The sequence below is a fragment of the Oncorhynchus nerka genome, linkage group LG8, assembly GCF_034236695.1.
Source record: "Oncorhynchus nerka isolate Pitt River linkage group LG8, Oner_Uvic_2.0, whole genome shotgun sequence".
NCBI lineage: Eukaryota > Metazoa > Chordata > Actinopteri > Salmoniformes > Salmonidae > Oncorhynchus > Oncorhynchus nerka.
In genome coordinates, this window is record NC_088403.1 from 21646442 (window position 1) to 21674122 (window position 27681).

Below are 27681 nucleotides of genomic sequence, written 5' to 3' on the forward strand. Positions count from 1 at the left end.
TCCCAGTCCAAGTCTTGAACAATAGAAATTGAAGATAGAACTGACCTGTGGTTAGGAGGAAACGTAGCTGAGTTATACCAGTGTATGGAGAGCTGAGGCCGTTCTCCTCCAGGCAGGGACTTCCTCTCGGCAGCGTGCTAACAGAGGCTCCTCACAGAGGCCCCATTGTGTTCTGGGGCCCTGTAGATTCCTCACCATACATGAAAGCCGCACATGCCAGAGTTTCACCTTATGAAAAGGAAGACAAACATTTCTGAGTCACACTGCAGGTCTGATTAAGCCACGCACCCCTCTAGAAAAATAAGGGCTACTCTTGTTAGGGATTAAGATATTTTGTCCATTTGGGTGCTTCTCTCTCGCTCTCTGTCCCTCTCTGTCTCTCTCTCTCTCTGTGTGTCTATCTGGTGTCTGTTGATATAGCAGGTTCTCTATGTGTGTGTGTGTGTGTGTGTGTGTGTGTGTGTGTGTGTGTGTGTGTGTGTGTGTGTGTGTGTGTGTGTGTGTGTGTGTGTGTGTGTGTGTGTGTGTGTGTGTGTGTGTGTGTGTGTGTGTGTGTGTGTGTGTGTGTGTGTGAAAAGTGTTCATGGTACGGGGTGGGTGCACAGCCCAAGTCCGAGTGACCAAAAGCAATCCGCTCCCCTCCGATCGTTCTCAGTGCCTACCTTCTCACACGCAAGGTAGGGCACACTGCTCTGGTCTGCCAGAGCACACACACCTACACACACCTATACACACCTACACACACACACACACATACACACCTATACACACCCACCCTCTCTCTTCCCGGCACCGTGAGCAACCTCTCACCATTGGCCAGGTCCCCAAGCCCTCAGCATCTCCATCACGGCTGAAGGGACCATTCAAGAAAACAGGAGACAGAGGTAAGCCTTCTGGGTGCTATCTTCACTATGGGCTATGGGTTTTAGTATGCAGGATTTGCAAGGCACTAGCAAAATGAACTCCTCTAAAAAGTGCTGTTCACAGGGGTTTGTGCAGTGCACAAAGACACGTTGGTTAATTGCTGATAGAGGTTTTGATATTCCATTTTTTTATTGCTTTGGGATTTGAACATCAATTCTTGGTTTGGATGTCTAGTGTCTGATCATATCAAGTAAATATATTTATTTATTTATTAAGTGTTTCCTTATCTATTGCTTAGTGCACAACTGGCTTGGTAATTGTGGTGACAGCAGGTGACTTCGAGGAGTAGAGACGGCACTTTTGACACGTCCTCAATTTGGACCTTAACATTTGATCCGATGTCAAATTTCATACTGAACAGAGCAGTGGTTGACGTACTTTTTAGGGATGAAGTTATGCACGTTCTGATTGGATCCTTTAATTGGATTGCTAGCGCGTTGTACCAAGTGTTTTGATCCCTTCTAGTAACCATTGTGGTGACGGGGAAATTGGCACCCTGGATTGGAATCAGCAGGTTGAAGAGATTGGAGATATTATATTTGACAATTGGTCTATTCATATTTTGAGCCAATTTTGCCTGAATTTCAATTTACAGTAATTGACTGTACTTTTGGCTCTTCAGTTTGCACAAATTAGTCTCACTGCTAATTTTGTGTATGTAAGTCTGTCAAAAATAAATCAGCTTTGCTTCCAGCTATTGGGAAGAATAAGAAAAACTGTCAAATCACTGAATATCAGGAATGTCCAACGCAGAGCCAAGCAAAACACAGAGGCAGTCTGTAAGGCTGCACACACTCACACACACTGTGTGCTGTTATGGTGTGTATAAAAGCAAGCCTCTGTCTTTAGTATCGTCCCTCTTTCACCCTCTTTCACCGTTGCCATGCGTTGTCATGGTTTCATGACATTCTGAAAACTGACAGATCCCAGACCTTCCTCTATGCACCAATAAAGAGTAGAAAGTGTGCTGTTATAAATAGCAGAGGTATAAAACCACATTTAGATGGCTCTCTACCTCATATCAACAATGAATGGATTTATGACTAAAGTAAGTTTATTTTTTATTTTTTTTATCAGCACTCATCCCAAAAATAGAGACTCAATGTTCTTTCTGAAAGATAGGTGTGTTAGGTGTGTGTGTCTCTGTGAGGGTGGTGTTTGTGTGAGTCAGTGTTTAAGTGTATGTGTGTGTGTGTGTCTGCAAGTGTGTGTGTGCGCATTGAATGAAGGTTTTCCTTGCAATCGTAACTCACTGCCATCCTGTCCACAAACCTCGGTGGAATTTCGAGTGTGAGTGCTGAGACAGGCCGGGACGTGGACTCATAAAGAACCTCTGTGAAGGCCGAGGAGGCGAGTCAGCTCTTTCTCTCTCTCTCTCTCTCTCTGTCTCTCTCTCTGTCTCTCTCTCTCTCTTTATCTCTCTCTCTCTCTCTCAGTGATATTTTCCCTCACTCTCTCCAGCTAACCCTGAGGGCCAGTGCCTCATCCACGTCTCTCACACTCCTCTCTCTCTCCCCTTGCTCTCCGTTTCCCTGCCGGCCTAAAGGACTCTCTCTCTTCCCTTGCTCTCCGTTTCCCTGCCGGCCTAGAGGACTCTCTCTCTCCTCTCGTTTTCCAGGGCCTTTTTTGACCGGCCTGTTTCAATTCAGTCCAAAGTCAGGCCCTATGTTACTGTAGAGGCTGCACTCACAAGTTGCTGTCTGGTCCTTGATCTACTGAATATCATTTAAACTGGCCTTTTCTTTTTCTTTTCTCAGTATTTTCACAGCCAACAGTCCGTCTGGAATTGGCATTTTGTCTTTTATAGTGTCCAGAGATAGTCCTTTATAACCTACAGATGGTCGTGTCAGACATTGTTACTGTTTGTGTGGAGTGCGTGATGAATTAAGTATGAAGGCTAGCATCAAAGCTCTCGTCCAAGTAGGAGAGAGTGAGAGAGAGAGAGAGAGAGAGAGAGAGAGAGAGAGAGAGAGAGAGAGAGAGAGAGAGAGAGAGAGAGAGAGAGAGAGAGGTCTGACTCAGAGTTTTCTGCACAACAAGCGGAAAAGCACACATGATAAATATTCACCAATTCAAGTGAACCAAAACTTCTTATGATAACATAGTCAAAATGTTGTGACATATTCTAGTAGGGAATAAAAAACAATGGTGATTCAGCAGTAAGACAAAATGCCCCAAAAATGAACAAGGGGAAACAACCCATATTTCCCAGCACCTTGTAAACCAATGTGTTGGGAAGATTCAGCAAAAAAACATGTTCCCACGGCACCACTGAATATAATTGCAGGTACAGCAGCACTTACCAGATCAACTCTGACCCTTCACCTTTGACACACCACAGGCAGGCAATGATTAAAACCAAGATGGCCACCACCTCTTACAACAGTGAGCTCTGGGCTTTAAGGAAGGAGGTTTCAGGGGAATTTAGGGGACTCATAATTCATCTATTTGGGCTGTACCTTGGTAATGAATATTGAATTCCCTGACCTCAAAAATGTGTTCTACCAACCAAACGTCCAAACCGGACCCACAGCACACCCAAGCAGTTGGTAACGGAGTGATGCTGATACTCTTTCAAATCTGTCATACAAAAACCAATGACTGCAAAGTTAAACAAACCATATGCACAAGGACTACTTTTAATGATTTCCACACAACAACAGAAAACCTTTACTAGAAGAACATTGCAGATGCAACATTTGTTAACAACGACTGTTTGTGCTGTTGGTGCCGCCATTCTGTTACCAAAGTTCTTCAAGTAAATGTGTTTTCGTAAAAACATTCTGTGGAAGTCATCCAATGAGCTGTATGGTTTGTGTAACTTTACAATTACTGGTTTTTATTTGACATACATTTTAGTCTCAGCATCACTCTGTTACCATGAAATTGCCCTGCAGGTACTGTAACATGGGCAAACAAATCCTTTTCCTTTGGATATGATTGGTTTCCATGGCTATTAGAGCTGTATCTAATGCAGAGATGTGACTTTCCAATGTGTGTGTTGGCGCTCTGAAATTCAAAGGCTTGCATATACAGTATATGCATTGTAGGAATACCATGACATTTAGTGAAGACATAGCAACGTCATTTGTAACTTCCTTTGTTGCCTCTGAAGATTGGGGATGGGATGATACAGCCTTTGCCATACACACTACCGGTCAAAAGTTTTAGAACACCTACTCATTCAAAGGTTTATCTTCATTTGAACTATTTTCTACATTGTAGAATAATACTGAAGACACCAAAACTATGAAATAACACGTATGGAATCATGTAGTAACCAAAAAAGTGTTAACAAATCAAAATATATTTAATTTTATCTTCAAATAGCCACCCTTTGCCTTGATGACAGCTTTGTACACTCTTGGCATTCTCTCAACCAGCTTCACCTGGATAGCTTTTCCAGCAGTCTTGAATGAGATCCCACATATGCTGAGCACTTGTTGGTTCATAAGATTATGCTAATGTTTGAATCTAAGTCTCAGTAAAAAAATATATAAAAATCCCTTTTCCTCAGTAAAATAAAATATACTGAAAGTTTCATCAATATGTCTTCTTTGTGTACTATGAACGCTTCATCAAAATGTTTCTTTATCGGTGTTCAGGTTGGGTTCAGGGTTCATGATCTCGCTCTCTGTGTTCAGTGCTTGGTTGACATTTCCTGTGTTTCCAGGTGGACTATGAGGATGTTGGAGGGGCTCATATTGGGACTCTTCGTCCTCAACGCAGTGGTGGCCAACCCCAGATTTGCCCGGCAGGTGGATTTCGACACATACGACAGCGCCAACTATGATGTGGATCTAGAAAACTTGAATTTGGAGAATCAGAATGTCAATGATTATCAAGATGGACTGACTATTGACGAACCTCAGGTAAGATACTGGGGGGAAATTGGAGGGATGGGTGACGGAGATGCTGAGATTTGACCTCAGACTCCGTTTGAACATTTTAAGAATGTATCCCTCTATCCACACGTCCTTGAAACATTCACTAACCGGTACAATAGATGAAAGAAACTAGCAGAGGACATACTTTAGCTTACACTGACTCAGTTATGACAGGTCGGTGACAGAGGAAGGAACCTCACATCACAGACATCCTATGTTTTGAAGGTGAATGTATTATTTTTGAATTTTGTACATTGTACGTATCACATTACTGTTTTGCCTTGGTTGATATTGCCGGCACTTTGCTAGCTCCATTTCCTGACTCAGACGTCAATGTCAAAGTGCCATGTAAGTTGGTGGATAAAGCATTGATCTTGTGGAAGATGGCGTGTTAATTCGTTGATGGGGACTTATCATGGCGTAACACCCAACAGTATCCTGAGCCTCGATGATGGAATCTGCATTAATGAAACATAGGAAGAGTTTAAGACCCAAGGACTTGGGACTATGTTTTTACTATCGTTTTGAGATAGCTGTTTGTCCCAGATCAGAAACCTTCAGACTCAATAAGTTACAGTCACATACAATTATTTTTGATTGACAACCCAGCATTGTGTGATTATTGCATATAGAACTTTATAGCACCAAAAAGCTGTTTGACCAGATGTTTGTATCATATTGTAAATTTACTTGTAAAAGACCACTTAAAGAGCAACTCTATGTGAATATTATTTTTTTGGACCAAAATATAAAATATAACCTCAAAACCTTTCCTGCTTATTAGTTTGAATGCTCATAGCTGACTGTAGTTTTCAACACTTGTCACTTTGGCCCAATTCCATGTATCCCTTTCCTCCCCCTTCTCTCCAAACTGCACTCGTTCACTCCCCCCTCAAGGGTTGATTGGCACCGATGGATTGTACTGTATGCATGGACGGAAACTAGGGTGTCTTGAACGTTTTTGAGAGACATCTTTTTAACTCTTCTATGAAGAGCAATGGTTGAAGGGAGAAGTTGAGTTTTGAGTTGCGTGGGATTAGAGGTTCCATGCTTCTCAACTCTGATTATTAGATTACATCTAGGCCTATTACAGCCGTGTAGAATTCGGAGTCAAATACTACCATTGCTGTGTCTGTAGACATGACTTGATGGGCTCAGTGAACATTTTTCCTCAGCTACAATGCCTTCAGACAGAGAATAATGCATACAATGACATCTATGTCGGAAAATCTTCTTTATCGTTAGTCAGTCAGGTATTCAATTTCTCTCTGAAAGCAGCTGTATCCCCCCCCCCCCTTTGGGATTAGATTGTAGACTACAAACAATACTGTAGTCTTGCATTAGTGTGTTGGTTTATCAATGTGTTTTCTCTAATGAGAGTGATTCGAATTTGATGAGTTTTGCAGATTTTGTCATCTCAGAGAATGTTCTAATGGCTCAGTTCGATGGAGGAAGGTCATGTTAATGCAGAGTGTGTGTGCGTGTGCGTGTGCGTGTGTGTGCGTGTGGGCATGTGTGCATGTGTGTTGCTCCTGATAATCACTTGTTAAATTACCACATTTTTATTTCAAGCAATTACATCTAATTAAATCTAATTTACTTTGGCCCAATTAAAACTCTTCTCAAAATGAACAGGACAGATGGAGTATAGACCATAGGATCCAAAAGCCTTGCATACAATGCAATTGTCAGACTCAAGTACTCAATCTCTCTGAAAGCAGGTGTATCTTTCCCCGCTTTGGGTTTACTACTTGGTTGGTTCTGGGTTTATTATCCAGTTCATCATGATGCCATTTTGCATGGTCAAACCCTTCATCCACAATAGGGGGCAGGCCCTATAGCTTGCCGTTACCACCTGGATATTTATATTTAGATCAGTTATTTATCAACGTTACAAAACGAGACATCTGATTTACTGTCACTGCTGGTTTAAACTGGCCATTTTTCAGAATATTTCAAATTGCCTGTGGGGAGAAGAAAAACATGCATGAAAATATTGTGCTTGTGTGTTGGGGCTGGGGGGTTAGATTGAAATGTATGCATTGAGCAATACAGCTGTATCATATTCTGACGTGATTGGGAGTCCCATAGGGCGGCGCACAATTGGCTCAGCGTCGTCCGGGTTTGGCCGGGGTAGGCCGTCATTGTAAATGAGAATTTGTTCTTAACTGACTTGCCTAGTTAAATAAATGTTAAATAAAAATTAAATAAATAAATACAGCTGCAGGGTTCGAGCTTCTCAACTCACTTGCATACAATGTATTCATAAAGGGCTGGGGAAGGGATACAATTAGGAATGTAGCTACATTAGACATGGAACTAGTATGGCAAGATGGATCAAAGTCAATGAGTGGCGTTGCTGTTTGTGAGAGGTGTTAGTACCTTCTACAGTAGCCTGTAGATACCGATGGCCTATGTGGCAAAGGATATTATAGCCCTTGTTGTTAAGTTCAATTCTAACCCACATTTGGCCCAGGTCTGACATTGGCATGCTAAAATGGGCCAAACTGCTCTGTGCTAGCCAGAACCCAAAGGGTTTCAAGTGGGCCAGAGGGTTCTGTCGGACATTAAACAATCTGAACAATAAAAAGCACCCAAATGAGTCCAAAATGGCGGAAAGAGGAGAGTGAGCAGAGAGAGCGCTGCCCATGCTAGAAGTAGCCTTCAACGGCCCAAGTTGGATGTGATGCAACTAGTCTGCAATGCAGGTTTGGACAGAGAACACTAAAACAGCCCATTTCAGCCAATGTTCCCGTTTATTTTCTTTTGTAACAAAGACACAATGCCAAAACGATGTCAAGCTGGCATGAGGCTCAACAGCGGGATCAGATTTTCGACTCGTTCCCCTTGAGCCAAACCATTTAAACTGAACCCGATGTGGTATGCCACCATCCAAGTCAGTCCCACAATCCAAGGCACATTTGGCTATTATGACATGAGGGATCTGTGTACAAAACAATGTTGTAGTCGTTCATTAGTCTGCTGTGTTATCAATGTGCAATCTCATGTTCTAATGGCTCAGTTTGATGGAGGAAGGTGATGTTAATGCAGTGTGTGTGTGTGTGTGTGTGTGTGTGTGTGTGTGTGTGTGTGTGTGTGTGTGTGTGTGTGTGTGTGTGTGTGTGTGTGTGTGTGTGTTGTTTTGGATAATCACATCTGTTAAATTACCACATTTTATTTCAAGCAATTACAGCTAATTACATCTCATTTACATTGTCCCAATTCAAACTCTTCTTCTCAGTATAAACAGGACAGATGGAATATAGTGCATGTAATCCAAACGCCTTGGAATGATTCAGGGGAAAGAGAAACTGATACAGGAGAAAACTAACCCTTGACAATAGTGTAGATAGAAGACAGGAAAAACTCCAGCAGTTCCCTTCAGACCTTCTCTTCAGTGGTGTGTGTGTGCTGGGGAAAATATACTCCAGCAGTTCCCTTCAGACCTTCTCTTCAGTGGTGTGTGTGTGCTGGGGAAAATATACTCCAGCAGTTCCCTTCAGACCTTCTCTTCAGTGGTGTGTGTGTGCTGGGGAAAATATACTCCAGCAGTTCCCTTCAGACCTTCTCTTCAGTGGTGTGTGTGTGCTGTCCAGCAGTTCCCTTCAGACCTTCTCTTCAGTTGTGTGTGTGTGTGTGTGTGTGTGTGTGTGTGTGTGTGTGTGTGTGTGTGTGTGTGTGTGTGTGTGTGTGTGTGTGTGTGTGTGTGTGTGTGTGTGTGTGTGTGTGTGTGTGTGTGTGTGTGTGTGTGTGTGTGTGTGTGTGTGTGCTGGGGAAAATATACTCCAGATCGCTCTCACATGATTAACATTTTCAGTGCGATTATAGTATATTTGTTAGTGTGTGGCAGCGCTTGCCCTTGATACAGTTGGCTACTGAAGGGTGAGAGGGCAGATTTAGGAATACGGATGTAGAGTGGGAAAGGGGATCATGCAGACTGGAAGGAGTCCTCCCTCACCAAGTCAGAGGAGACCCAATGATGATCTCTGCTTTCTCTTTCCAGCTCTCTATTGCCTTTCTTAATTCTGCAGCTCGTCTGACCCTAACCCTAAGAAGCGTCACACTTTCTCCTGTAAACTGTAATCCAAGGCCAGAGTTACTGATCTGGTGCATTTAAAGCTCTTTGCAGACACTCCTAGAACAGGAGCTGACTTGGTTTAGAGCACTGTAGAGTATGTGTCTGTTGTGAATAGGTCACAGGTCACATTGCATCAGCAACATGCAAATAGAAGCTTGTAATGCTCACTTTGGTCTATTTAAATGGTACCTCTAAGCAGCTTCAGAATAGCAGCTTTAGAGACGGTGCTAGGGGCCACTCGTGGAAAACAAGTTAAGTTATGTAGTAAAAATGCGTAGCTTTATTCTGTTTATACCTGATTGTTATTAGCCTCTAGTGGTGTCCTTAAATATGTTAATACCAGACCTGGGTCACATACAGCCAGGTATGGAAAATACTTTAAAATACTTGAACTGCACTTCATTTAGTTTTTCCGTTACAATAGAACCAATAGAATAGTCCCAAAAGTTCAAATTTCAAGTTCAATCAAGCTCATCTAAAATGTTGTACCTCTGATCGCTCAGGTGACCTATGACCTTGTGATTGGCAGTTGCTGCACATGGACAGGGATTAGTGTTTTCATCAACTTATAGGTCACGCATGCTGAACCCGTGTCATCTGGGCACCACAAGTCCCTATTAGCCCACTTAGCTAAACCCTAAACGTGAGCCAAGTGTTTAAGTCCTTCATCACATGTAACTAGGTCACCAAGCTTTATAGCAGAAAGCCTTTCAATGGACAACATATTGTAGAGTAATCAGACCCCTTGACTTTTTCCACATTTTGTTACTTTATGGCCTTATTCTAAAATGGATTAAATTGTTTTTCCCTCATGAATCTACACACAATACCCCATAATGACAAAGCAAAAACAGGTTTATATAATTTTTTGCTCTTACAAAAAAAAAATATATATATATATATCACATTTACATAAGTATTCAGACCTTTTACTCAATACTTTGTTGAAGCACCTTTGTCAGTGATTACAGCCTCGGGTCTTGGGAATGATGCGACAAGCTAGGCACACCTGTATTTGGGAAGTTTCTCCCAATCTTCTCTGAAGATCCTCTCAAGCTCTGTCAGGTTGGGTGGGGAGCGTCGCTGCATAGCTATTTTCAGGTCTCTCCAGAGATGTTCGATCGGGTTCAGGTCCGGGCTTTGGCTGGGCCACTCAAGGACATTCAGAGACTTGTTCCAAAGCCACTTCTGCGTTGTCTTGGCAGTGTGCTTAGGGTTGTTGTCCTGTTGGAAGGTGAAACCTTGCGTCTGTCTGAGGTCCTGAGCGCTCTGGAGCAGGTTGTCATCAAGGATCTCTCTGTACTTTTCTCCATTCATCTTTCAATCAATCCTGACTAGTCTCCCATTCCCTGCCGCTGAAAAACATCCCCACAGCATGACGCTGCCACCACCATGCTTCAACGTAGGGATGGTGTCAGGTTTCCTCCAGATGTGACCCTTGGCATTCAGGCCAAATAGTTCATTCTTGGTTTCATCAGAACAAAGAATGTTGTTTCTCTTTAGGTGCCTTTTGACAAACCCCAAGAGGTCTGTCATGTGCCTTTTACTGAGAAGTGGCTTCCGTCTGGCCACTACCATAAAGGCCTGATTGGTGTTCTCCCATCTCCACAGAGGAACTCTGGAGTTCCGTCAGAGTGACCATCGGATTCTTGGTCACCTCCCTGACCAAGGCCCTTCTCCCCTGATTGCTCAGTTTGGCCAGCTCTAGGAAGAGCCTTGGTGGTTCAAACTTCTCGCATTTAAGAATGATGGAGGCCACTGTATTCTTGGGGACCTTCAATGCTGCAGACATTTTTTGGTACCCTTCCGAGATCTGTGCCGCGACACAATCCTGTCTCAGAGCTCTATGGACAATTCCTTCGACATCATGGCTTGGTTTTTGCTCTAAAATGCACTGTCAACTGTGGGACCTTATATAGACAGGTGTGTGCCTTTCCAAATCATGTCCAATCAATTGAATTTACCACAGGTGTACTCCAATCAAATTGTAGAAACATCTCAAAGGATGATCAATGGAAACAGGATACACCTGTGCTCAATCTCGAGTCTCATAGCAAAGGGTCTGAATACTTATGTAAATAAGGTATTTTCTGTGTTTTTTTATTATACATTTGCTAAAAATTCCACACCAAAAAATGCTTTTTCATTATGGGGTATTGTGTATAGATTGATGAGAAAAAAATATTGAATCCATTTTAGAATAAGGCTGTAATGTAACAAAATGTGAAACAACGGAAGGGGTACGAATACTTCCCGAATGCACTGTATTTGTTTAAAATTCTTGTTTATATGTAAAGAAGCACTTTCCAACATACCACTTCACCCCTATGTGCATGGAGTACCAATACACATACTCTAAAGTTATTCATTCCATTTGCCAGTTTTGGGTTCCATTGTATATCTTCTTGGACCTAAACAAGCCTGATATTGTCTGACAACTAGAAGACTCCTAGACAAACCCATTTAGCCTCTTCCTGTGCAAAGAAACTACATCCACATGGGTGATCATGTGTGGTATACACTCTGACAATGACCCAACATATAAACCATTCTGTGAGGCTAGGACTTTGTGGTAAATGGGATTCCTTGGTTGGTTTCGTGACGTGTTTAATGGTGACATAGCTTGGTTTGGAAGAGTGGTGGTATTATGCATAGATCTCTCTAGAGTTGTGAAGTTTCTAAAGAGATGCATTGGCGAGACCAGAAAATAATGTTTGTGAGAGAGCAAGAAGGCAGTGCTGCACAGAAAGATCTGTATGCTTCAAATCAGCTCCTCTATTTCACATTATGGAACTTCAAAACTCTCTCTCTGCACATTTTGTATTCCCACATTGTTTCCCAGAGTTGTTTTTTTTTTGGTAGCCAAGCTTTCGCCTCTCGTTTCCCCCGAGTTTGTATGTTTGCTTTTTGGGGGGAGGAGGAGGAGGAGGAGGAGGAGGAGGGGCATCAGCAGCAAGCAAACTAACTCTGTGCAAGACTACTCAAAGGCCTACCTTGTTGTCTCCTAAACTCTGTCACTGCCAAACTCTCAAAAACATGCATTTTCAATTTCATACCCGTTCTACGTGGCTACGTTTACAAACGTCCCCATTTTACTGTACATGCCTTTCCTTGCATCTAAATGTGTATCTACTTTTAGGAATTTCATTATACAGCAACATACACTTTGTGGAGAGTTGCCTTTAAGTAAGTCTCAGGCTACCTCAGGTTAGGAATCTGTGGTGGGTTGCCTTTAGGTAAGTCTCAGGCTACCTCAGGTTAGGAATCTGTGGAGAGTTGCCTTTAGGTAAGTCTCAGGCTCCCTCAGGTTAGGAATCTGTGGAGAGTTGCCTTTAGGTAAGTCTCAGGCTCCCTCAGGTTAGGAATCTGTGGTGAGTTGCCTTTAGGTAAGTCTCAGGCTCCCTCAGGTTAGGAAACTGTGGTGAGTTGCCTTTAGGTAAGTCTCAGGCTACCTCAGGTTAGGAATCTGTGGTGAGTTGCCTTTAGGTAAGTCTCAGGCTACCTCAGGTTAGGAATCTGTGGTGAGTTGCCTTTAGGTAAGTCTCAGGCTCCCTCAGGTTAGGAATCTGTGGTGAGTTGCCTTTAGGTAAGTCTCAGGCTACCTCAGGTTAGGAATCTGTGGTGAGTTGCCTTTAGGTAAGTCTCAGGCTCCCTCAGGTTAGGAATCTGTGGTGAGTTGCCTTTAGGTAAGTCTCGGGCTCCCTCAGGTTAGGAATCTGTGGTGAGTTGCCTTTAGGTAAGTCTCAGGCTACCTCAGGTTAGGAATCTGTGGTGAGTTGCCTTTAGGTAAGTCTCAGGCTCCCTCAGGTTAGGAAACTGTGGTGAGTTGCCTTTAGGTAAGTCTCAGGCTACCTCAGGTTAGGAATCTGTGGTGAGTTGCCTTTAGGTAAGTCTCAGGCTACCTCAGGTTAGGAATCTGTGGTGAGTTGCCTTTAGGTAAGTCTCGGGCTCCCTCAGGTTAGGAATCTGTGGTGAGTTGCCTTTAGGTAAGTCTCAGGCTACTTCAGGTTAGGAATCTGTGGTGAGTTGCCTTTAGGTAAGTCTCAGGCTCCCTCAGGCTAGGAATCTGCCTGACACGGAGTGAAAGTCGATGGACAGCTTCTCTCAACATTGGTTGAGAGAAGTGGAGTGAAATATGCATTTTTGCAGCTACCATGTGTCTCTTGGTTCCACAAGGACCATTCCCTCTTTTGGAAGATAGGATCAGCCCATGGGTGTAAGAGAGTCAAATATTACCTTTTGCACATTGTGGGGTTTCAGCGCCCCTATGTGGCTAATAATAGAACTGCATGGAATTACTCTGGTGGTTTGCTGAACAGCAAGGACAATGAAGGCAGGTACCCCTTGAAGTATCTATCACATTCTTAACATTAGTTGAGAGTAGATATTTCTTTATTGTCTGATTTTCAGATATTTGCTTTACATGCAAGAAAATGCACTGTGGTCAGGTGGCATAGGCCAGACATAACATCAAACAAGCAAGAATGACAGTTCTTACCCCTCTCTTCCACATTCCATAACATAGGAACATGTAGCTGTGTTGGAAGTGTTGCATTATGTTCATCTGTTTAGGAGGTGAGATGTATGGCTTAAAGCGCAGTAGAAAGATGCAGTTGATATCATAACTGGTATTAAAACAATGAGTGTGTCGTGCTTTGCTGTGAGGCACTATCAGAACAGACTATGGGGGCCCTCTTACAGCCAAAGACAGCTTCTGGAAAGTGTGCCGTTAGGATTTCAAAATGTCCTCTTGACATTGAATATTTTGGCTGTCTGTTTGGTCAATTTCAGCCGAAATGCTTTGACATTCTGACACACACACACACACCTCATTGGGTTCTGAGGAGTGTGAGAACATGGAGAGGTGAAAGGTCAACAGGATAAGATGTGACTGAGTTTAGGAGATTTTCTTTAGATGTAGGCCTACCTTGTAGTGTGACTGTTTATTTGCTTTCTAAACAAACCAAACACCTGCTGTGGTCATCATTCCACATGAAACAGGTTATAAACAGGTTATGAAACAGGTTATAAACAGGTTATGCAGTCCCCAAGTTGAAGACCCACAACAGTCAGTTAAATGGGAAGTTCGGTATTTTACAAGTTGTCGAATGGTTGGTCACACTGAAAACGTCTTTCCAAATGTAAAAAAACAAACATGGATTACGGTTTCCCCTGATCCATAGACTACTTTTAGGGTGAGGAAGTTTCTAACATAAAATTGTAAAATACTGAACTTCCCCTTTCATGAAAATGATGTTTCATTTTTATAGGACGTTCCTATTGTATAGTGGCGAAAAGTTGGTTTGTGCCACACCTGTGATGTTTGAACTGATGCTCACTATCCTAGGCGGCAGGGTAGCCTACTGGTTAGAGTGTAGAGGCGGCAGGGTAGCCTACTGGTTAGAGTGTAGAGGCGGCAGGGTAGCCTACTGGTTAGAGTGTAGAGGCGGCAGGGTAGCCTACTGGTTAGAGTGTAGAGGCGGCAGGGTAGCCTACTGGTTAGAGTGTAGAGGCGGCAGGGTAGCCTACTGGTTAGAGTGTAGAGGCGGCAGGGTAGCCTACTGGTTAGAGTGTAGAGGCGGCAGGGTAGCCTACTGGTTAGAGCGTTGGACTAGTAACCGGAAGGTTGCAAGTTCAAATTCCCGAGCTGACAAGGTACAAATCTGTCGTTCTGCCCCTGAACAGGCAGTTAACCCACTGTTCATAGGCTGTCATTGAAAATAAGAATTTGTTCTTAACTGACTTGCCGAGGTAAATAATCCTGTTAATTTTGACCAAACATTTTACAGTTATGTTTACAAACCAACAGACCGTGGAGAATGTGGTAACAGTGAGAAATCTGCAATAAAATATATGTAAAACAGGGTAAGAATAGTCTTGTTTCCTTGGTTGGAAGGTGGAGTTTCCCCACTAAAAACCCTTTATGTTGTGCCTTTACCCAGATTGCACTTGTATTCTTCTCTCATCTCGGTTTGCACCCAGACATTTGTATCAACATTTTCCAATTCCTGGCTGGGATATTTGGGGGGAGGTCAACCCTTGAGGGTCTTCCTCAAATCAATATTCATGTCGTCAATTTTTTTTCAACATTCACCTGTAGATATTAAGCAATACACCAAGTCCTCCACTACTTGGCCATTACCAGTGTCATGATCATTTAGGAGGTTTATCATGACTGAGTAATCTGCATGCACAATGATGTGTCTCCGTTCCTGGTTGCTTCTTCAGTCATCTGTATATAAATGTTAGAGGTGAAACAGCATAGCCCTGAGGTGCCCCTGTTAAGCTACACCGGTGAATGACTGATACTATAACTGTCTCTGGATCTTCTATTCTCTCTGAACGGTAGAAGTCAGGATGTCTAGAAGTCCTCGTGTCCCTGGTCCTTTTCCTGGGAACTCTTTAGCTACTCGTGTTGTATCCAAACATTTCATTCCTGTTTGGTCGCTGTTAAGATGTATTGCCTATTGAGCATGGTCATACATAACGTTGTCCTGTGACATAAATTGGGTACTGATGAGATGATTACTGATATTGAACTCAAAATCAGTGCTTCACACTCTGAACGGCTGGACCAAAAGACGTAGAGCTTCCGGTCTATGAGCGACAGTTGGCTTTTGAAACCTCTGGTTACTCAGTAAGTGAGGCTACTGCTCTCTGGTGATCTCTGGTGCTCACTGGCGTTCTCTGGTGGTCTCTGGCGCTCCCTGGTGGTCTCTGGCTCTCTCTGGTGCTCTCTGGTGGTCTCTGGCTCTCTCTGGTGGTCTCTGGCGCTCTCTGGCACTCTCGGGCGCTCTCTGGCGCTCTCGGGCGGTCTCTGGCGGTCTCTGGCGCTCTCTGGTGGTCTCTGGCGCTCTCTGGTTGTCTCTGGCACTCTTTGGTGCTCTCTGGGGCTCTCTGGTGGTCTCTGGTTGTCTCTGGTGGTCTCTGGCGGTCTCTGGTTGTCTCTGGCGGTCTCTGGCGGTCTCTGGTTGTCTCTGGTGGTCTCTGGTTGTCTCTGGTGGTCTCTGGTTGTCTCTGGCGGTATCTGGCGGTCTCTGGTGGTCTCTGGCTGTCTCTGGTTGTCTCTAGCGGTCTCTGGTAGTCTCTGGCGCTCTCTGGTTGTCTCTGGCGCTCTTTGGTGCTCTCTGGCGCTCTCTGGTGGTCTCTGGTTGTCTATGGTGGTCTCTGGCAGTCTCTGGTTGTCTCTGGTTGTCTATGGTGGTCTCTGGCAGTCTCTGGTTGTCTCTGGCGGTCTCTGGTTGTCTCTGGCGGTCTCTGGTTGTCTCTGGTGGTCTCTGGCGGTCTCTGGTTGTCCCTGACGGTCTCTGGTGGTCTCTAGCGCTCTCTGGTGGCGCACCTCCTGCATTAGCAATGACTCCCTCTGTCGCTGTCTTTCCCACAGATAGAGATTGGCACACTGGCCCCACTGGATTATAACTACCCTGGCCCTGGTGGCCCTGCATCACTGGAGGAGGAAGAGGAGGACGAGTTGCCCCTAACACCCCAGCTCATCCCCCAAGGCTCAGGGGGGTCTGGGGTACTCATGGGCCCCGACGCACAGGGAGGTCTGTATACACACATACACACACCCACAGCACATACATCGTGTCACCTCACACTATGAGCCTATACACAGGGAGGTCTGTATACACACACCCACAGCACATACATCGTGTCACCTCACACTATGAGCCTATACACAGGGAGGTGTGAATAAACACACCCACAGCACATCCACTCTGTCACCTCACACTATGAATCCATACACACAGGGTACGAAGGTATGTTTCCAGTACTGACAGTGATACATAACACACAACCTTCCCTCTTAACGCCTACCCATGCAAATCGACCCCTTTTTACAATCATCCTTCGTCATTTCCAAATGCATGAGTTCCATTTAACTGTCTGACATTAGTTAAATGTGTGGTACTCAACCATAAATCTCATTAACTTTTTGTAATGTCACCTAATCATCATTGTAAACATGACTCACTAGCCCTAAACTGAATCATGGTCCACTGTGCTCTAACCTGTCTCTTCTAACACCTAATCTTGTCTCTAACAAGAGGAGGAGCTGCGCCTGAGTCCCATTGACATTCTTCATATCTCCGGGACTTTGGGGGTCCCATGGGTTCTGGAGGTTCCGGTGGCTCTGGGGTTTCCGGAGGTTCTGGGGGTTCTGGAGACCTTTTGGCTTCCGGTTCTGGGGACCTTTTGGCTTCTGGAGGCACAGGGGGTTCCAGGGAAATTGTTTCAGCAGGTTCTGGGGATCTTGGTTCTGGGGGTTCCAGGGTCCTTGGTTCCGGAGACTCTGTGGGTTCCGGAGACTCTGTGGGTTCCGGGGACCTTGGATCCGGAAGCTCTGTGGGTTCCGGGGACCTTGGATCCGGAGGCTCTGTGGGTTCCGGGGACCTTGGTTCTGGACGCTCTGGGGGTTCTGGGGACCATGGTTCTGGACGCTCTGGGGGTTCTGGGGACCTTGGTTCTGGAGGCTCTGGGGGTTCCGGAGATCTTGGTTCCCGGAGCTCTGGAGGATCCGGCACCCTCCTAGGCTCAGGGGGTTCCGGGGTCATATTGGGTTCCAGTACTGGGGGTTCTGGAGGTTCTGGAGGTTCCGGGGACTCAGGAATAATAATTATATCTGGAGGTCAGTACCTATACTTATACAGACTACACTGTAGAAGTATACAGATAGTTGGTTGGGCCTATAGTGGCCTTGTGAACCTAGTACAGTTCCAAGCACTGATTGATACGCTAAAACTATATGGGATTTCATTGCATTTCTAAATTTGCCTTTTCATTTAACTGCTTTGTGCTGGTTAAATGTGGATTGATAATGCTTTCTTGTGACTTGCTACTTGTCGTCATTGTAAACCCTGTGTAATTGCTTTGTCACTTACAGTATCGTTATCATTGTAAACATCACTCATTGTCCTACCATTGTCATTGCATTACATACCATAAGTTCCTAATCATTGTCAACCTAACCCACTGTCAAACCATGTTTGAGAATGATTGATTGATTGGCTGATTGAATGATTGTTGATTGACAGTCCATCCCATCCCACGAGAAGCACTAACCTGTTTCCTAACCCCTCCCCTTGGCTCTAATAAGAGGAGGAGCTGCCCCTCATTCCTGACACTACCCCCCAGGAGGCATCGGGTGCTTCTGGGGAGTCTGGGGCCTCTGGCACCTCAGGGGCCTCAGGGCCTGGGGACTCCGACTCTGGTGGGTCAGAGGTCACATTAATCCCTGACCCTGAAGGTCAGTACCACTAAATAAAGAAACAATAAGAAAACAGATCTCTATGGTATTAACCTATTGTATCATATGTGTAAGGATAACAGAGGTAAAGATCCTGAAAACTTTGAGCAGAAAGCATGCTCTGCTGCCATGTCCGTATTTGGACAAGAGAAGGTGACCAAATAATCTGGTCAAGACATGCTTTTCAAAGGATTTGTGGTTGACAAGTATGAATCTCCAATTCCAGCTTAGAACACTGTTCCAATGTACCTACAGTTAAAGTAGAAGGTTTACATAAACCTTAGCCAGATACATTTCAACTCCGTTTTTCACAATTCCTGATATTTAATCCTAGTAAAAATTCTTAGGTAAATTAAGATCACCACTTTATTTTAAGAATGTGAAACGTCAGAATAATAGTAGAAATTTATTTATTTCAGCTTTTATTTCTTTCATCACATTCTCATTGGGTCAGAAGTTTACATACACTCAATTAGTATTTGGTAGCATTGCCTTTCAATTGTTTAACTTGGGTCAAATGTTTTGCGTAGCTTTCCACAAGCTTCCCACAATAAGTTGGGTGAATTTTGGCCCATTCCTCCTGACAGAGCTGGTGTAACTGAGTCAGGTTTGTAGGCCTCCTTGCTCGCACAAGCTTTTTCAGTTCTGCCCACAAATTTTCTATGGGATTGAGGTCAGGGATTTGTGATGGCCACTCCAATACCTTGCCTTTGTTGTCCTTAAGCCATTTGCCACAACTTTGGAAGTATGCTTGGGTCATTGTTCATTTGGAAGATCCATTTGCGACCAAGCTTTAACTTCCTGACTGATGTCTTGAGATGTTGCTTCAATATATCCACATAATTTTCCTTCTCATGATGCCATCTATTTTGTGAAGTGCACCAGTCCCTCCTTCAGCAAAGCATCCTTACAACATGATGCCGCCACCACCATGCTTCACTGTTGGGATGGTGTTCTTTGGCTTGCAAGCCTCCCTCTTTTTCCTCCAAACATAACGATGGTCATTATGGCCAAACAGTTCTATTTTTGTTTCATCAGACCAGAGGACATTTCTCCAAAAAGTATCATCTTTGTCCCCATGTGCAGTTGCAATCCGTAGTCTGGCTTTTTATGCCGGTTTTGGAGCAGTGGCTTCTTCCTTACTGAGCGGCCTTTCAGGTTATGTCGACATAGGACTCGTTTTAATGTGGATATAGATACTTTTGTACCTGTTTCCTCCAGCATCTTCACAAGGTCCTTTGCTGTTGTTCTGGGATTGATTTGCACTTTTCGCACCAAAGTACGTTCATCTCTAGGAGACAGAACGCGTCTCTTTCCTGAGCGGTATGACGGCTACGTGGTCCCATGGTGTTTATACTTGCGTACTTTTGCTTGTAGAGATGAACGTGGTACCTTCAGGCATTTGGAAATTGCTCCCAAGGATGAACCAGACTTGTGGGGGTCTACAGTTTTTTTTCTGATGTCTTGGCTGATTATTGGCTGATATTTTGATTTTCCCATGATGCCAAGCAAAGAGGCACTGAGTTTGAAGGTAGGCCTTGAAATACATCCAGAGGTACACCTCCAATTGACTCAAATGATGTCAATTAGCCTATCAGAAGCTTCTAAAGCCTTGACAAAATTTTCTGGAATTTTCTTATCTGTTTAAAGGCACAGTCAACTTAGTGCATGTGTTAAGGTTTTCTTCCGGTGAAGGAGAGGAGGACCAAAATGCAGCGTGGTTATCTCGATACATCTTTAATAAAGATAATAACGAACAATACAAAACGTAACGTGAAAAAACCAAAACAGCCCTGTCTTGTGCAAACAAACACAGAGACAGGAACAATCACCCACGAAACACTCAAAGAATATGGCTGCCTAAATATGGTTCCCAATCAGAGACAACGATAAACACCTGCCTCTGATTGAGAACCACTCCAGGCAACCATAGACTTTTCTAGACAACTATACTACACCACAATCCCATAACCTACAAAAAAAACCTAGACAAAACACACCACATAAATAACCCATGTCACACCCTGGCCTGACCAAAATAATAAAGAAAACACAAAATACTAAGACCAGGGCGTGACAGCATGTAAACTTCTGACCCACTGGAATTGAGATACAGTGAAATCATCTGTATGTAAACAATTGTTGGAAAAATTAATTGTGTCATGCACAAAGTAGATGTGCTAACCAACTTGCCAAAACGATAGTTTGTTAACAAGACATTTGTGGAGTGGTTGAAAAACTAGTTTTAATGACTCCAACCTAAGTGTATGTAAACTAGTTTTAATGACTCCAACCTAAGTGTATGTAAACTAGTTTTAATGACTCCAACCTAAGTGTATGTAAACTAGTTTTAATGACTCCAACTTAAGTGTATGTAAACTAGTTTTAATGACTCCAACATAAGTGTATGTAAACTAGTTTTAATGACTCCAACCTAAGTGTATGTAAACTAGTTTTAATGACTCCAACCTAAGTGTATGTAAACTAGTTTTAATGACTCCAACCTAAGTGTATGTAAACTAGTTTTAATGACTCCAACCTAAGTGTATGTAAACTAGTTTTAATGACTCCAACCTAAGTGTATGTAAACTAGTTTTAATGACTCCAACCTAAGTGTATGTAAACTAGTTTTACTCCAACATAAGTGTATGTAAACTAGTTTTAATGACTCCAACCTAAGTGTATGTAAACTAGTTTTAATGACTCCAACCTAAGTGTATGTAAACTAGTTTTAATGACTAAATGACTCCAACCTAAGTGTATGTAAACCTAATGTGTTTAAGTTTTAATGACTCCAACCTAAGTGTATGTAAACTAGTTTTAATGACTCCAACCTAAGTGTATGTAAACTAGTTTTAATGACTCCAACCTAAGTGTATGTAAACTAGTTTTAATGACTCCAACCTAAGTGTATGTAAACTAGTTTTAATGACTCCAACTGTAAGTGTATGTAAACTAGTTTTAAATGTTTTAATGACCAACATAAGTGTATGTAAACTAGTTTTAATGACTCCAACCTAAGTGTATGTAAACTAGTTTTAATGACTCCAACCTAAGTGTATGTAAACTAGTTTTAATGACTCCAACCTAAGTGTATGTAAACTAGTTTTAATGACTCCAACTAAGTGTATGTAAACTAGTTTTAATGACTCCAATTTAAGTGTATGTAAACTAGTTTTAATGACTCAACCTAAGTGTATGTAAACTAGTTTTAATGACTCCAACCTAAGTGTATGTAAACTAGTTTTAATGACTCCAACAGAAGTGTATGTAAACTAGTTTTAAACTCCAACCTAAGTGTATGTAAACTAGTTTTAATGACTCCAACCTAAGTGTATGTAAACTAGTTTTAATGACTCCAACCTAAGTGTATGTAAACTAGTTTTACTCCAACATAGTGTATGTAAACTAGTTTTAATGACTCCAACCTAAGTGTATGTAAACTAGTTTTTGACTCCAACCTAAGTGTATGTAAACTGACTCCAACCTAAGTGTATGTAAACTAGTTTTAATGACTCCAACCTAAGTGTATGTAAACTAGTTTTAATGACTCCAACCTAAGTGTATGTAAACTAGTTTTAATGACTCCAACCTAAGTGTATGTAAACTAGTTTTAATGACTCCAACCTAAGTGTATGTAAACTAGTTTTAATGACTCCAACCTAAGTGTATGTAAACTAGTTTTAATGACTCCAACCTAAGTGTATGTAAACTAGTTTTAATGACTCCAACCTAAGTGTATGTAAACTAGTTTTAATGACTCCAACCTAAGTGTATGTAAACTAGTTTTAATGACTCCAACCTAAGTGTATGTAAACTAGTTTTAATGACTCCAACCTAAGTGTATGTAAACTAGTTTTAATGACTCCAACCTAAGTGTATGTAAACTAGTTTTAATGACTCCAACCTAAGTGTATGTAAACTAGTTTTAATGACTCCAACCTAAGTGTATGTAAACTAGTTTTAATGACTCCAACCTAAGTGTATGTAAACTAGTTTTAATGACTCCAACCTAAGTGTATGTAAACTTCCCACTTCAACTGTATTTATATTAAACATATATCAACATAACATCATTTGATTAACTCTCAAAATCCATTCCCAAGATTCCATTTAACTATTACCTCATTTAATCAGTTAAATGTGTCATAAACAACGACAACAACATAACTCCCTTGCTATTTGTGACTTCTCACTGTGGCAAACAGCACTTGTTGTCATGTCACTGTCCATGCTGTTTCCAACCTGTCTCCTACCTCATCTCTATCTCTAACAAGAGGAGGAAGTGCTCCTGACTACTCCGAAAACCCCTCAGGAGTCTGGAGGTACAGTAGGCTCAGGGGGCTCTGGGTTGCCAGAGGTTGACTTGGACATTAAAGGTCAGTATCCAGCACAAACACGAACTATTCAATCAAAACCTGTAACCAGGCTTCTGGGGTTATAGGGTCTATTCTACTTCATATACAGTATATGGGGTCTATCACATTCCCATATTCAAACCTATTTTCTCATATCTTTCTACGAGTTGTCTCTTCCATTTCACCCCAGAAACCCTGGTTTTGATTGAATAGGGTTATTGAATCTTATGTGCCTCCTGTTAAAACTGACCACAAACTGTGTTGAAGCCATATGTATCTGTAATGTCCGTTACACAATGTCTTGTCCTTACCTGTCACAAGCACTGTCATGTGTCTGTCTGTATCATGTGTTTACTATCAAGTTGCTCTACGATATGAGTCTGTAACATCTGTTATCGTCATCTTCACCAAACGTCTGTGTTATAACCTGTCCCGAACACCATTAACACAATATGTCTAACATTGGGAATGCACTACACCTCAACCATAGCACCTCAGCAACAACCCTCATAATGTGCACACCTTGGTCACATCAAAAGCTGCATCCAATCCAGACTTGACAACATTTCTTGATGCAAGAGGTAAAACAAACAAATCATATCAACACTGAGTGCACGTCTCCACCATTCTACAAACCCATTGTTACTGCATCGAAGGCTGGTGGCCTAAACTTCATCACACAACATTTCAGACCTATCAACTGTTCTCTCAAGTGTATCGCCTACCTCCTTCTTACTTCCTTGTACTGTCTGTCTGTCCCAGGTATGCCTACCTGCCTGCTGTGCACCTGTCTGGGTGGTTCTGTCTACTGTGATGATGTGAAGCTGACGAGCGTGCCGCCTCTCCCCAAAGAGACCACTCACTTCTACGCCCGCTACAACCACATCACCAAGATCAACAAGGGCGACTTTGCTCAGATGAGTAGGTGTCACATGTTAAAGGCACAGCCTGTGAGATTTCCTGCTGTTCAATGGCTGTTTCAATTAATGAAACCACGTGGAACAGTCTGTGTACTTTACCTTCTCTCTCTTGCAGACAAGCTGAAGAGGATCGACTTGACCGCCAACGAGATTGCATCCATCGCCGATGATGCGTTCTCCGGCCTGCCCGTGCTGGAGGAGCTGGTGCTCCGTGAGAACGGCGTGTCACAGCTGCCTGCCCTTCCGCCCGTGATGACCCTCATCGACGCCAGCCACAACAACATTGGCGCCACAGGCATCCACAAAGAGGCTTTCAAGGTATGTAGGTCTGGCAAGGATTACAAACAATGTATTTTCTTTTTCCCAGCATTATCACATTTGATTCCCCTAATGGACTAATCACCAAGCCCTTGATGAGTTGAATCATGTGTGAGTGCTGGGATGAAACAAAAACAGCTATGTATTGAGAGACTGTCTGGCATAAATGACTCCACTCTAAATGTAAACACTGTGTTTTGTTTAGGACATGACGGGTCTGCTGTATCTGTACCTAACAGACAACCACATCGACCACATCCCTGTGCCCCTACCGGACAGCCTGCGCTCTCTGCACCTACAGGTACCTGCACTCCTGCCTCATTACTGCCCTCTTGTGGGTAATGTGAGAACTATAGGATTACCTCCATACTGTACACTGGTGGTGGTTAGAGGGATTTTTGCTCAACTAACCACCATATCCCCTCTATCTGCAAGCTGTTTCAAAACATTCTGGCCAATACTCTGCCATCAGTTTCAGTTATTAGGGGAAATTGTTGTATATTTAAACTGTACTTTTCTCCAGCACTGTCAGACCTGTGCAGAATCTCAAACAAGCATTAGTTCATCTTGCATTGTTTTTTAAGGCCCATAGATTAATGAATGTGTTGTTTCGAAGTGTTTTCTTAGACTTCCAATGCCTTGTTTTCCAGCGCAACAATATTCAGATGATACACGAGGACACGTTCTGCAACCTGAAAGACTTCAACTACATCAGGAACGCACTGGAGGACATTCGCCTGGACGGCAACCCCATCAACCTCAGCAGGACCCCACAGGCCTATGTGTGTCTGCCCCGCGTCCCCATCGGAGCCCACATCTAACCACACACTGATCAATACACACGCATCTTTACACAGCTCAACTCATTGTCTACGAGACATATGTACATACCATACACACTTACCTACTGGACAGATCCTAAAAGTTGTCCAGTCTGTCAGTTCATTTGCAATCTGCACATACAGTAAACACCGGAACACACTACCTAGCTTCCCTAATTTAAGTCTGATCAGTTGTTGATCGCATACATAACACACAGTGAGAGAGATGGTGCGTATCTCTCATTCCTACACACACACACACACAAATACACACCAGATATCTTTTTGTCAAAAGCCAAACTGTTCAGCAACTTGAAGCAAACAAAAAGACAATGAAAATGTGACATTTTATTGATCCAACAATCGAACATTGTTTCATGTCTGTTCATGACTGGCAACGACAACCAGTAATATTGTTTAAATATGTTTTTGTAAAGGAAAAAAAATTATATTACAGAAATCTAACACTATTTTAAAAAACTATTATACTAGCATAAACGAATTGAAGCTTACTGGAACGCTAAATTGAATACCAATGCAATAAAAGAAGCAATTAAACAAGCATTTGTAAAGTCTGTACTGTAATATAAAAATATATTCTGAATTTTTTTTTTTTTTTACATGAACTGCAATATTTGGCATATTACATTTCAAAGTTATTGTTATGACCACAATAGCCTATTTCAATAAAGATGAAGACTATTGTATGAGCAGGGGGGGGGGTAATAAGAAGAAACAGCCTGCTATTGTGTGCTTTGTATGGAAATACCACAATTGAATAAAGTTGTTTTGATGACCTGGCTTAACATTTTAATTGAGAATTGACCGGTAAGGTGTGTAGCTGCAAAGTGATTTTGAATGAACTGATTGAGTACAACTGTTTAGGCAGTTAATGTTCAAATACTTCTAGCCCAGATAACAATAGGCATACAGGCATCTCTGAACAGCAATACAAAAAGGATTTGTCATTGAAAACTTTGTACATTCATAGAAAATAAAACCAATACAAATTATATCCAATTACTTTCCAATTGAATAGTCTAGTGTAAACAAACATGTAATTGTTCTTCACATACGTTCAACCAACTTTTCAAACATCTTGAGGAATCTCTCGGTTCTTTCCAACGACCCAACGACCCTCTGTCCTCCTGTTTTACAGCTTTGTCCTTCCGCACCGTTCTCCTCCGCTGCTCTACCCTCCGCCAGTAGAACTCTGTCTCTGTCCACAGCCAGCCGATCCCTGGCCACCTGCGCTTTCTCCTTCTCTATCAGCCCCCTCTCCCTCTCCACCGCTGCCTTCTCCCTCTCCAGTTGGGCACGCTCCCGGTCCAGGTTGGCCATCTCTCGTTCCAGCCCTGCTTGCTCTCTCTCCAGTGCCATCCGCTCTCTCCCCATCACCTCTCGCTCGCCCTCCAATGCCGCCCGTTCGGTCTCCAGCGTCGCCCTCTCGGTGTCCATCTCGTCCAGGTCGCAGTGCATCCCCATCACCCCTATTCCGCCAATCATGGATCTCTTCCTGGGCCGGGCGTCAGGGAGAAAATCACTGTCGCTAGTGCCCGGGGGGAGTGGGCCGATGATGGGGGCTGAGCCTGCCAGACGCCCCTCCATTGCGTCACTCATCAGATCGTACCAACGCCAACTGTGGGGGAACACCTGCACCCCTGGGGGAGGGTACTTCAGCTCCTGTCCCCAAATGAAGGATAAACAGTATTAGTAGGTAGTCGGATAATGAAGGATTTGATGAATAGTTGAGTAGACGTTAGGCTTGGACAAAGTAGTAGGCACAGGATGTCTCTAGGACAGGGTTATTTAGAACTTTACAAGGATGCCTATTAAAGGCTCAATTTCAGAGGTTTCCATCCTGAGGTACAGTGTGGCCAAAAGTATGTGGACACCCCTTCAAATTAGCAGATTTCCATTTCAGCTACACCTGTTGCTGACGTGAATAAAATCAAGCACACAGCCATGCAATCTTCATAGAAGAGCTCAGTGACTTTCAACGTGGCACTGTCATAGGATGCCACCTTTCCAACAAGTCAGTTCGTCAAATTTTTGCAGAGCCCTGAGCCCCATCAAACACCTTTGGGATGAATTGGAATGCAGACTGCGAGCCAGACCTAATCAGCCAACATAAGTGCCCGCCCTCACAAATGCTCATGGCTGAATGGAAGCAAGTCCCCACAGCAATGTTCCAACATCTAGTGAAAAGCCTTCCCAGAAGAGTGGCGGCTGTTATAGCAGCAAAGGGAAGACCAACTCCATATTAATACCCACGATTTTGGAATGAGATGTTCGACAAGCAGATGTCCATTTACTTTTGGATATGTAGTGTAAGGATGCAATTGCTACCTTGTATCTCTTCTTCAGATTTTCCCATTTTTTCATTGCCTGACTGGCCGTCATCTTCCCCTGCAAGCCCATGTGTTTGAGGATGGCCCTGCAAAAAAAAAAAAAGAAGGTACACAATGATCATTTCGATTTCAAAACATACACATTGACTCGTCTCCATGACAGGTAAAAATGAAAAAAACGTATCTAACAAAACGTGTACTGGGAGGATCTCGGGTAAGTATCTGAACTCACCTCCAGGCCAGTCGAGAGGCATTTCTCCTCCCCGTAAACATGTAGCGATTTGATACGCGCAATTTCACAAAGTCCATTGTTTCATATTCAGACACTGAAATAAATACATGTTTTAAATCACTACATGCACAATGTAATTGAAATTAAATAACAATCACATTTTGACTAATAGGACAAATGTGGATCGCACCGTCTGATGTCTACGCACGCATCTGCTCGAACAAGTATTCGAGACAAGGCGCCATGATGTCCCCTTTGTAGGTAACGTTAGCTAGCTTTCTTGCTAACTAGCTCGGAGTTCCTTACTTCATTTGTAAGTCCTAAATAAACATAGAAAGGATACATTGACTACTTACATTTGTATGTGTATTCTGAATTCACTTTCTTTTTACTTTTCTTTTTTGCATTATTCGAGTATAGCGGTAGCGTGTGTTCGATGTTTTCCATTGTAGCATCCATGTTAGCTAGCACTGCGAAGGGACCACAACGGAGTGCACTTCGTCTCTTCCGCCCTTCGTCTCTTCTTCTTCGTGTTGGTTTCC

At 43.1% G+C, this 27681-nt stretch overlaps 1 protein-coding gene and 1 pseudogene across 1 annotated transcript; one reads left to right on the forward strand and one right to left on the reverse strand.

Moving 5' to 3' along the window:
* Nucleotides 1–613: 613 nt before the first annotated feature.
* Nucleotides 614–25352, forward strand: LOC115132919 (leucine-rich repeat protein soc-2 homolog; annotated as a pseudogene).
* Nucleotides 24892–27681, reverse strand: si:dkeyp-38g8.5 (uncharacterized protein LOC568385 homolog). Its single transcript, XM_029665643.2, has 4 exons — nucleotides 27496–27681; nucleotides 27140–27233; nucleotides 26906–26993; nucleotides 24892–26239 (listed from the first exon to the last, which is right to left on the reverse strand). Exons 1-4 carry the CDS (start codon nucleotides 27596–27598, stop codon nucleotides 25625–25627), a joined length of 900 nt encoding a protein of 299 aa, XP_029521503.1. The 5' UTR covers nucleotides 27599–27681; the 3' UTR covers nucleotides 24892–25624.

What these genes read in the sequence shown, in the direction of transcription:
- si:dkeyp-38g8.5 (XM_029665643.2), bottom strand. Translation starts at nt 27,598, where the DNA reads ATGGATGCTACAATGGAAAACATCGAACACACGCTACCGCTATACTCG. An exon ending in GCCTCTCGACTGGCCTGGAG is followed by an intron (nt 26,994 to 27,139) that starts GTGAGTTCAGAT and finishes TTTTTTTTGCAG; the next exon opens with GGCCATCCTCAAACACATGG. An exon ending in ATCTGAAGAAGAGATACAAG is followed by an intron (nt 26,240 to 26,905) that starts GTAGCAATTGCA and finishes ATTTGGGGACAG; the next exon opens with GAGCTGAAGTACCCTCCCCC.